General features: G+C 50.1%; 1 protein-coding gene across 2 annotated transcripts in view; it reads right to left on the bottom strand.

Annotated features, from left to right (window-relative positions):
- Positions 1–84: 84 nt before the first annotated feature.
- KCTD13 (potassium channel tetramerization domain containing 13) overlaps positions 85–11869 on the bottom strand; it is a 20607-nt gene continuing 8822 nt past the window's right edge. For both annotated transcript variants that reach the window (XM_025371438.1, XM_025371437.1), the window contains 4 exons: positions 5651–5740; positions 5506–5558; positions 4677–4872; positions 85–851 (listed from right to left, as the gene is read on the bottom strand). In XM_025371438.1, coding sequence (XP_025227223.1) covers positions 615–851; positions 4677–4872; positions 5506–5558; positions 5651–5740 — 576 coding nt within the window. In that variant the 3' untranslated portion in view covers positions 85–614. The remainder of the gene's footprint in view (positions 852–4676; positions 4873–5505; positions 5559–5650; positions 5741–11869) is intronic.

An 11869-nucleotide genomic window follows, 5' to 3' on the forward strand; every position in this document is an offset into this window, starting at 1 on the left:
GGGATTACAGGTGGGAGCCACCATGCCCGGCTAGATACCTCCTAACACAGGCATCTCCTCATCCCTCTCCCCAGGAGCCAGCACCAGTTCCTCAACTCATTTCAATAATTTAATAGAAAATTAAAATAATAAATAATATGAAACAGACTGAGAACGCTGAGCTGGGCAGGCCCAGGCCAGTCTAGTACAAAGTTAAGGAGGTAGGGAGGATGGTGGGGAGGAGGGTGCGGACTACCCTGCTCGATGTGGGAGGCGGCTCAGACTGCGGTGATGTTAGGAAGGGCCGCACACTTTGGCATGGACGATGCACTGAAAAAAGAGAAAGGGAATTCTAAATCCCTCTTAACCAGCTGGAGAGGGAAGGACGCAGGGCCAGGATAGGGACAAGTGTTGGCCTCGGAAGGCTCTGAGTGGCGAGGCCGGAATGTACCATGTTGTTAGCAATGGGGTCGGGATGGATGGAGAAGGGCCAAAGTGAGCTGTGCCATGCAATGAAGGGACAGAGGAGGACCCACGACTTGGCCAGCAGAGCCGGGGCAAAGGTCTGGGAAGGGGAGGGAAAGAGAGAGGGACTGGGCCCCAAGGCAAGAGGAAGGCAGGGGGAGGGTCAGAGGTCAGTCCTTGAAGACAATTTGTTGGCCATGAGGACGCTCATCGTGAGTGATGTGCCGCCGGACATGGATCCTCCGGACACGGTGCTCTCGGTTCTCTTCATCCTCCCCGCGGCCAGCCCCACCAGCTCCAGCTGCTCCCCCTGTGGCCTCCAGGAGGGCTGGGTCTGGGCCCCGGGGAGTCTCGTAGATCAGGATGTTCAGGGTCTCCTCAAAGATCCGGGCTTCTGGAAATTCCACCTGCAAAAGGCCAGCCAGCCCCAGCTCCTTCCTTCTGGTGCAGTCACACAGGGCCATCCCCCTGCCCAGGGCCTCTGCATCGACACACCTCCTAGCCCTGCAGTCAGGTCCTTGGGCCTGGCCTGGCCTCTCTGCCACTCCTTTACTGAGCAAAGTCATACTTCACGGCTCAGCTCTGAAGTCAGGCAGGCAGAATCATTTGTTTTCTCTCCTTCATCTCCTTCCCTGTCTAGTCTCTTGGTATATTTTTTCATTTGACAAATACTGAGTGAGTGCACTGCACCAGGTATTGTTCTAGGCACTACAGAAATAGCAGTGAACAAAACAAGGGTCCTGTCCTCAGGAAGTTACATTCTAGTGGGAGGACTCAGTCATACACTTAAGAAAATATGAACTAGCCTGGCCTGGTGGCTCACACCTGTAATCCCAGCACTTTGGGAGGCCAAGATGGGAGGACAGCTTGAGGCCAGGAGTATGAGTCCAGTCTGGGCAACATGGCATAACCCCATCTCTACAAAAAAATTAGCTCGGTGTGGTGGCCCACACCTATGTTCCCACTGCTGAGGTGGGAGGATCACTTGAGCATGGGAGGCAGAGGTTGCAGTGAGCCGAGATTGCACCACGGCACTCCAACCTGGGTGACAGTGAGACCCCATCTCAAAAAAATAAATAAATAAAATAAAATATAAATGAAGTCAAATGATGATGTTTAGGAAAAGAAATAGGCTGGGTGTGGTATCTCCTGACTGTAAGCCCAGCACTTCGGGAGCCTAAGGCAGGAGCTTCCTTAGAGCCCAGGCGTTCAAGTTCAAAGCCAGCCTGGGCAATGTAGCAAGACCTCATCGATTAAAAAAAAAAAAAACAAAAAGAGAGAGACAGAGAGAGATACATTAGGAAAAGGGAATATGATGGCCAGAGACAGGAGTATTACAACTTTAAGAGGGACTCCAGGGAAGGCCTCGCTGAGAAGGTGGTTATCTGACCAAAGGAGTTGGGGAGGGGACCAGACACACAGACCAGAAAGAGCAGCCTGGGGAGAGCCAGGGCCAGCGTGAGAGCTGTGGGTCAGGAGTGCACCCAGTGTCTTACTGGAAGATCAAAAGGGAGGCCAATGCAATTGAGGCAGAGATGAGAGGGAGTGGAAAGGGATGAAGTCGAACAGGTGACTGGGGTGTTCCCTTGTGTGGCCTTGGAAGCATCTAACACAGCTCTTAGCAAACTGGTTTTTTTAAATTTTATTTTTATTTTTTCCTGAGACAGAGTCTTGCTCTGTCACCCAGGCTGGAGTGCAATGGCGCCATCTCGGCTCACTGCAACCTCCACTTCCCAAGTTCAAGCGATGCTCCTGCTTCAGCCTCCCGAGTAGCTGGGATTACAGGCATGTGCCACTATGCTCAGCTAATTTTTGGATTTTTAGTAGAAAAAGGGTTTCACCATGTTGTACAGGCTGGTCTCAAACTCCTGACCTTGTGATCTGCCCACCTCAGCCTCCCAAAGTGCTGGGATTACAGGCGTGAGCCACCACGCCCGGCTTTTTTTTTTTAATCGTTCATTTGTTTCTGAGACAAGATCTTACTCTGTTGCCTAGGCTGGAGTGCAGTGGTGTGATCATGGATCCCTGCAGCCTCGACCTCCTGGGCTCAAGTGATCCCCCCACCTCAGCTTCCTGAGTACCTGGGTGTGCCACTATGCCTGGTTACTTTTTTTTTTTATTTTTTGTAGAGATGGGGTCTTGCTGTGTTGCTCAAACTCCTGGCCTTATGTGGTCCCCTGCCTCAGCCTCCCAAAATGTTGGGATTACAGGTATGAGCCATGCACTCTAATTATTGGTTTATCTTCCTATCTTCCCAATTACAGAGGATGTTTCTTGGAAGCTAGGTCACTGATTCATTCATTCATTCAATAAATGTTTCCTAGCTTCCAATGTGTGAAAAGTACCTGGCTAATGGGAGATAGGAAAGAAAAAGACATGGCCCTGCCTTCAAGAAACTAACAGGCCGCTGCTGATGCAAACCCCCTCCCCTCCTCCACACATGATAAAACACTGTCTTTAGCTATGAAGGGAGTGTGACGAACTTTGGAGTTGTTGGATTGAAAGTTCATGAGTGAAGGTGACCCAAAGAAAGTGATGCTTAGCTTAAGTCTTAAGATTAAGTACAAGTTCATTAGGCAGATAGAAGGAAAGAATTCCAAGAGGCAACGGTGTGTGCAGAGGTAAGAGGTGTGAAATAGCACTGAGTGCTTAGAGACGTGCGATGACTGCGGTGTACCTGAGGTATGTGGCTCATGGTAAGCTCAGAAGGGACCGGATGAGGAAGGGCATGAGGCAGGGCTTGTACTTTGCTCAGCACTTCATTCCCCTTGATTTCCAGCCTGGTACAGTACTTAGCACAGAGCAGGGGCTTGGGGAATATCTGCTGATGATTGCTACATTAATGACTCAGGATCTACAAACTCAGAGGATGTTCTAAGAGACGTCTGGTCCTGAGGTTTTAAGAATCTATTTTTGGCAATGGGCCTTTCTGAGTTTCCTTTATTTTTATTTATTTTTTTTTTAATTAGAGTCGGGGCCTCACTCAGTCTCCTAGGATGGAGTGCAGTGGCATGATCATAGCTCCCTGCTGCCTCAAATTCCTGGGCTAGGCCAGGCCCGGTGGCTCATGCCTGTAAATAATCCCAGCACTTTGGGAGGACGAGGAGGGTGGATCACTTGAGGTCAGGGGTTCATTACCAGCCTGACCAACATGATGAAGTCTCTACTAAAGAGACTTCTCTACTACATTTAGTCTCTACTAAAAATACAAAAATTAGCTGGGCATGGAGGCAGGCGCCTGTAGTCCCAGCTACTTGGGAGGCTGAGGTAGGAGAATCACTTGAATCCGGGAGGCCGAGGTTAAGTGAGCTGAGATCACGCCATTGCACTGCAGCCTGGGCAACAGAGCGAGACTCTGTCTCAAAAAAGAGAAAAAGGCAGTGGCTCACGCTTGTAATCCCAGCACTTTGGGAGGCTGAGGTGGATGGATCACGAGGTCAAGAGACTGAGACCAGCCTGGCCAACATGGTGAAACCCTGTCTCTACTAAAAATACAAAAATTAGCTGGGCGTGGTGGCACGTGCCTGTAGTCCTAGCTACTGGGGAGGCTGAGGCAGGAGAACCGCTTGAACCTGGGAGGTGGAGGTTGCAGTGAGCGGAGATCGTGCCACTGCACTCCAGCCTGGTGATAGAGTGAGACTCAGTCTCAAAAAACCATCATAATAATAATAATAAATAAAAAAATTCCCGGGCTCAAGCAATCCTCCTGCCTCAGCCTCCTGAGTAGCTGGGATTACAGGTGCATGTCATCATGCCACCACACCACCATACCTGGCTAAATTTTTTGAGTTCTTACAGAGATCAGATCCCACTATGTTGCCCAGGCTGGTCTCAAACTTCTGGGCTCAAGTGATCCTCCTGCCTTGGCCTCCCAGAGTCCTGGGATTACAGGCATAAGCCACTCTGCCTGGCCCCTTCTGGGTTTCTAATGACAACTATGGACCTCCTATGCAGAAACACGCATACGTCCCCATTTCAGGAGTTGCAAACAGCCTTGAAACACATTCAACAGGCCTGGGCTAAACACCCTGCTCTAACCCATGACCCCCGTTTCACAGAGAAACAGAGACCCACAGGGATAGGGTGGCCTGCCCACTGCTGCGCACCCCAGACCCCAGGATCTGGCTCCTGCCTCCCGGGGGTGGGCTCTTGCCCCTGCCAACCTGCTTTTGTCCAGGGTCCTGGTCGTGGCCACCCCCAGCCCCCCACGTAGGCTCTGGAACCCCTCTGACCTTGGTCTGCTTCTTCTCCGTAGCATAGACAATGGAGGTACAGCACACCTCGGCGATTTTGCGGCCCTGCCCGTAGAAAGACCAGCAGCAGATCTCGTCCCCCAGGACATCCTTGAGGAAGAGCAGCCGCCCGTGGAAGCGCAGGGCCAGCTTGTCGAACAGCTCGATGTTCTTAAGTAGGTTGTCATCTGAAGTGCTGGGGACCAGGGGACCAGGAGGCCTCAGCGTTGGCACCCCTTCCTCTATAACCCCAGGACAGGGGCCTGGATGCATTCCTAGTCCTCTGCTCCTGCCCAGGGTTTGGTGCTCAACAGGAAGCCTCCTCTTCCCCTGGGGCCAGGCTAAACAGGCCTCAGAAGGGAAGCCACATGCACTGAGCAAATCCCAGCATAGCAGAGCAGCTCCCGTGCGGGACCTGGAGCCAGGCTGCCTCCCTGGGGGTCCTGGCACCCCACTTTTTAACTGGGTGACACTAGGCAAGTTACTTCACCTCTTGGTGCCTCAACCTCCTCATCTGTAAAATGGAGCTCACAACAGTACTGACCTCAAGGGGGAGGACTCTGTCAGTTCCTAGAGAGAAAGCATTTGGGACAGGCTCACCATTATCACTTCATCCTCACCCAAACCCATTTACTGATGACTAAGCTGAAGCTGAGAAGCGGAAAGGACCTGCCCAGAGTGCCAGGGGTAAGAGGCAAAGCTAAATCTGCGAGCAGGCAGGCAGATGTTCTTGTAGGCCCTCTGTGTGGCCGTGGCCCTCGCCTTGGGCAGGAGCAGGGCTGTGCTGCATCCCAGGGTCCCGCCCAGTGCCCCGCACCCTGGTGGTCACCTGGTGTAGGAGTACTTGTTGTTACTGCGGTTGTGCAGGAGCTTCACCACGGGCTAGCAGGGAAGAGAGGATGGAGGAGAGGAGTGAGGCTGCAGGGAGAGGCCCCCGCAGTGAGCCTCCACCCTGCAGGGCTTGGGGGCCTCACCTTGGAGGTGCTGGCCAGGAGCTGCTGCTCCTCCCGGGGAGATGTCACCGTGGGGATGAGGCACAGCGGGGACAGCGTCTCCCTTTTTTGCTGGGGAAGAAGCGGAAGGTGGTTAACAGCACAACCAAAGGCCACATACTCCCTTACTTAAAAGCCTTCAAAAGCTGGTTGGGAACAACTCCAGACTCCTCAGTGGTCCGCAGGGCTCTGCAGGCTCCAAGCTCCGCTGACCTCTCTGCCACGCTCCCTTGGCTTGCTGGGCCTTGGTCCCATGGACATCTTGCTGCTTTACACATCCAGCTCGTCCCCACCCTGGCCATTGGCTGTGCCCCTGCCCGGGATGCTTCTTTGCTCAGCTGTCAGCATGGCAGCTCTGTCATGCCATTCAGATCGCAGCTCACACAGTGCCTCCTCAGGGCCAGCCCTCCCCAGGCCCACTGGCTAAACAGCCTCCTCTATATCCTGCCTTTTGTGTTATCAGTTCATTTTCTTTTCTTTTTTGAGACAGAGTTTCACTCTTGTTGCCCAAGCTGGAGTGCAATGGCGCGCAATCTCGGCTCACTGCAACCTCCACCTCCCGGGTTCAAGCAATTCTCCTGCCTCAGCCTCCCGAGTAGCTGGGATTACAAGCATGTGCCACCATGCCCAGTTGATTTTGTATTTTTAGTAGAGATGGGGTTTTTCCATGTTGGTCAGGCTGGTCTCCAACTCCTGACCTCAGGTGATCCCCCCGCCTCCGTCTCCCAAAGTGCTGGGAATACAGGCATGAGCCACTACGCCTTGACTATCAGTTCATTTTCTGTATGGCACTTACTGCCTTTTTCTAATTTTTTGTATTTGTTTATGATCTGTCTCTTCCCACCTAGGAATAACTACCTAGTATACAACTGATGCTCTGTGAGTATTTCTTGAACAAATGAACGTATTTGTTGAGTGAATGAACTTCATTGGCTGGGATGACGTTGGAGAAAGAAATCAGAAGCAAATGCATGAGCTTCTTTCTCTTCTGTCTTCTAGAACCTTCATGCCAAAATCCCTCTCACTTCTCCCAACCTTGAAAACCCAATGTGCAATTCTAATACAAATTCCAGATTTGTTTTTTGTAGAAACTCATAAGACTCTCTAAAATTAATATAGAAGAATAAAGGTCTACAATTACTTAGGTCTTTTTTTTTTCCTTTTTTTTTTTTTTTTTTTTTTGGAGACAGGGTCTTGCTGTCACCCAGGCTGAGTGCAGTGGCATGATCACAGCTCACAGCAGCTTTGACCTCCTGGGCTCAAGCCATCCTCCCATACTTAGGTCAGTTTTTAAAAAGAAGAGCAAAGAGGAAAGGCAGACCCTGCCAGACATGAAGATAGGCTTCAAAGCCACAATAGTGAAAACGGTGTTAGTTTTGGGCACAAAAACAAAAACACCCGAGAAACACAACAGAGAGATCAGAAACATACCACTGTGTATATGAGAACTGGTATTTTTAAAGACACCACAAATGTACAAGGGGAATTATGGAGTGTGAATTCGTTATTTATCACTGTGTAATGAACTGCCCCCAATTTAGGAGGTTAAATTAACAATATTTATTACTTCCGTTTCTGAGAGTCAGGAACTCAGCAGTGGCTCAGCTGGGTGGCTCTGGCACAGGGTCTCTTGTGAGGCTGTGGCCAAGATGTCAGTGGGGCTGTGGGCATCTGAAGGCATGATGGCCCCTAGAGGATGCATTCTGAGAAAGCTTGTTCATGTGGCTGGCAAGTTTGCACTAGCTGCTGGCAGGAAACAGCAAATCCCTGCCATGTGGATCTCTCCACAGGGTTGCTTGAGTGTCCTCACAGCATGGCAGCTGGCTTCCCAGAGCAAATAATTCCAGAGAGGAGAAGGTAGAAGCCTCGTTATCTTTTTTATTTTTGAGATAGAATCTCACTGTGTCACCCAGGCTGGAGTGCAGTAGCATGATCTCGGCTCACTGCAACCTCCACCTCCCAGGTTCAAGCGATTCTCCTGCCTCAACCACCCAAGTAGCTAGGATTACAGATGTGTGCCATCACGCCCAGATAATTTTTGTATTTTTAATAGAGATAGGGTTTCACCATGGTTTCACCATGTCGGTCAGGTTGGTCTCAAACTCCCGACCTCAGGCGATCCACTCGCCTCGGCCTCCCAAAGTGCTGGGATTACAGATGTGAGCCATGGTGCCCGGCCCCTCCATTGTCTTTTACAGCCTAGGTCTGTTGGTCCTATCCAGTGTGGAAGGAGATAACACACCGGAACGAGCACCAGGGGATGAGAATCATCAGGCTGCCTTGGCGGCTGGCTCCACAGGCCATCACTGGCCCTCAGTGATTTCCTCCCTCCCATATGCCAAATATACTCACCACCTCCCAGTATCCCCCATCATCCCATTACAGCATCCGCTCAAAGTATAGAATCTCGTCATCTCCATCAGGTCCAGGTGGGGATGTGGCTCTAGCATGCAGTTCCTTAACTACGGCTCCTTAAGTGCATTTTTTTTTTTTTTCAAAATGGAGTCTTGCTCTGTCTCCCAGGCTGGAGTGCAGTGGCACCATCTCACCTCACTGAAAACTCTGCCTCCCAGGTTCAAGTGATTCTCCTGCCTCAGCCTCCCAAGTGGCTGGGACTACACGCATGCACCACCGCCCCAGCTAATTTTTGTATTTTTAGTAAAGACGGGATTTCACCATGTTGGCCAGGGTGGTCTTGAACTCCTGACCTCAAGTGATCCAACTGCCTTGACCTCCCAAAGTGCTGGGACTACAGGCGTGAGCCACCGCATGCAGCCCTTAAGTACATTTCCTATTTGCAGACCTGTGAACTAAAGAGACAGGTCATTTCCTCCACACTCCCAGTGTGCGGTGGTAGAGGCAGGCACAGGATGACCAGTAACGACACTCTTGCTCAAAAGCAGGGGAAGCTGGGTGAGGTAGCATGTGCCCATCATCCCAGCTACTTGGGAGGCCAAGGTGGGAGAATTACTTGAGCCCAGGAGTTCGAGACCAGCCTGGACAACATAGCAAGACTCTGTCTCAAAAAAAAAAAAAAAAAAAAAGGGCAGGGGACAGCAGGCACATGTAAGTCACTAGTCTGTAGAAATTCTGTAATCCAGTTGGAGAAATGCTAGGAACTCTTTGATGCCTACTCCTGTTCAGGAATGATTCTCCATGGCTCTCCCTGAATCATCCCACCTCTTCCATAAAAGATGTTTGCAGCTTCACAGTTTCATCTGCCTGCTTCCTGCCTGTAGAAGTTTGGGTGTGCAAAGGCCTCTTGTCCTTTTGCACTGGCTCTGTCCCTTTCGGTCCAAGCTGGCAGTGTTTCTGCCAATATAATTCTCTGCATAACTTACTGGGTATCTTGCACGTCTTAGGATTCACTACATTAGAAAAAAGCCACACCTAGAAATATCTGCAAGTGGCCAGGCACAGTGGCTCACGCCTGTAATCCCAGCACTTTGGGAGGCCGAGGCGGGTGGATCACTTGAGGTCAGGAGTTCGAATGGTCTGACCAACATGGTGAAACCCCATCTCTACTAAAAATACAAAAATTAGCGGGGCGTGGTGGTGGGCACCTGTAATCCCAGCTACTCGGGAGGCTGAGACAGGAGAATCGCTTGAACCCAGGAAGTGGAGGTTGCAGGGAGCTATCTCAAAAAAAAAAAAAAATCTCTGCAGGATAAGCCCTTCTCTACTTTGGGGTTGTGCTAAGATGCTGAGAGACAACACCTTTAACCTTCTCAGAAGCACGATTATTATTTGATTCGACTGGAAGATCCCTCTGAAGCATGTTATTGGTATTTCTGAGGTCTTAACAAAGGACTTTTTCATCACATCCTCAGCTTCACCTTTAGACCACATTTTCCTATATTTAATGCCTTGTATTTAATCTTTGCATGGAAGCCATTTGATTTTAACATCACTTGTTATCTGGAAAGGCTGGGGATTTTCAAACCCAACAATTTCAGGCTCCTTTTCATTCAAGTGGTTTTTTCTTTAACGTACTGTCTCCTCTTCAATTTTACTATAAGCAGCAAGAAGCCAGGTGGCACCTTCAACATTCTGTCTGGAAAGCTCCTTAGCTAGACCATCTGTTCATTAGGTATGTTTCCTACCCTCCACACTAATGCAGGAGACAGCGTTGCTAAACTTTCTGCCGCTACACAAGGATGTCCTTTCCATCCGTTTTCCTAACTTTTTTTAAAGCCCTTATTGCAGCTTTCTTAAAGGTCACTGGACTCTTATCAACAGACTTTCTTACCTTTTTTCTTTTAATTTTTTTAGAGACAAGGTCTCACTATATTGCCCAGGCTGGTCTTGAACTCCTGAATTCAAGTGATCCTCCCACCTCGGCCTCCAAAAGTTATGGTATTACAAGCGTGGGCCACTGTGCCCAGCCAACACTTTTTAACACTCCTTAAGCTTTTACTAACAATCTCCTCAAAGTCCTTCCAGCTTCTTCCCACTTCTCAGTTGTAAAGTTACTTCTACATTTGAGGTTTCTGTTACGGCAGACCCCCATTCCAGAAACCGAAGTCTGTTCTCTGTTGCTGGGTAACAAATTACTACAAACTTAGCAGCTTAAAACAATAGTTCAGGTGTGGTGGCTCATGCCTGTAATCTCACCATTTGGGGAGGCCAAGGCTGGAGGACTGTTGGAGGTCAGGAGTTCGAGACCAGCCTGGCTGACATAGCAAGACTCTGTCTCTATTTAAAGATAAATAAATAAAAATAAACATTATCTCACATAGTTTCCGTGGGTCAGGAATTTGGGATGGGCTTAGCTGGGTGGCCCTGGCCCAGAGTCTGTCACGAAGCTGCAGTCTCGATTTTGGCTAGGGCTGCAGTCATTGGAAGGTTTGCCTGGGCCTAGAAGCTCTGCTTCTGAGACAGGTCACCAGTATGGCGGGGAGTCTGTGCTGGCTGTTGGCAGGGGCTTCAGTTCCTCACCAAGTGGAGACCTCTGCTTAGGGGTGCCTGAGTGTCCTCACACAGCACTTTTCAGAGTGAGTGACCCCAAAGAGAGGCAGAAGCTGGAATGTCTTTTATGACCCAGCTTCAAAGTCACATGCTGTCATTTCTGCAATGTCCTATTGGTCATACACAAGAGTCTCCTTGGTGAGGAACTGAAAAAGTCAGCCCTATTTCGTGTGGGAGGGGATTAAACAAGAGCCTGGAAACCAGGAGGCAAGAACCCCTGGTGGCCGTCTTGGGTGCTGGCTACCTCTGCACTGTTTAAATGCTGGCACTGGGAAAACTACCTAACCCTACAGAAGACAAAAATGAGCTAAATTCCTTCACAATTCATATTTACAAAAGTGAGCTCCACTTAGATTAAAATACCCATATATGAAAAAAATCTATATTTAAAACCACAGGCCAGGCATGGTGGCTCACGCCTGTAATCCCAGCACTTTGGGAGGCCGAAGTGGGTGCATCACTTGAGCTCAGGAGTTTGAGACCAGCCTGACCAACATGGCAAAACCCCCTTTCTCCAAAAAATACAAAAATTAGCCGGGTGTGGTGGCTCATGCTTGTAATCCCAGCACTTTGGGAGACCGAGGCAGGCAGATCACAAGGTCAAACACAAAAATTAGCCAGGCATGGTGGTGCACACCTGTAATCCCAGCTACTCAGGAGGCAGGGGCTAGAGAATCGCTTGAACCCGGGAGGCAGAGGTTGCAGTGAGCCGAGATCATGCCCCTGCACTCCAGCCTGGGCAATAGAGTGAGACTCCTTTTAAAAAAAAAAAAAGAAAAAAAATCAGCCGGTGCATGCCTGTAATCACAGCTACTCGGGAGGCCTGAGACATGAAAATCGTTTGAACCCGGGAGGTGGAGGTTACAGAGAGCCGAGATGACACCATTGCACTGTAACCTGGGCAACAGATCAAGACTCAGCCTCAAAAAATAAAAGTTAACAAGAAATAGAAAATTAGAAAAACATTTTTAGGCCGGGCGCGGTGGCTCAAGCCTGTAATCCCAGCACTTTGGGAGGCCGAGACGGGCGGATCACGAGGTCAGGAGATCGAGACCATCCTGGCTAACACGGTGAAACCCCGTCTCTACTAAAAAAAATACAAAAAACTAGCCGGGCGAAGTGGCGGGCGCCTGTGGTCCCAGCTACTCGGGAGGCTGAGGCAGGAGAATGGCGTGAACCCGGGAGGCGGAGCTTGCAGTGAGCTGAGATCCGGCCACTGCACTCCAGCCTGGG

The sequence above is a fragment of the Theropithecus gelada genome, chromosome 20, assembly GCF_003255815.1.
Source record: "Theropithecus gelada isolate Dixy chromosome 20, Tgel_1.0, whole genome shotgun sequence".
NCBI lineage: Eukaryota > Metazoa > Chordata > Mammalia > Primates > Cercopithecidae > Theropithecus > Theropithecus gelada.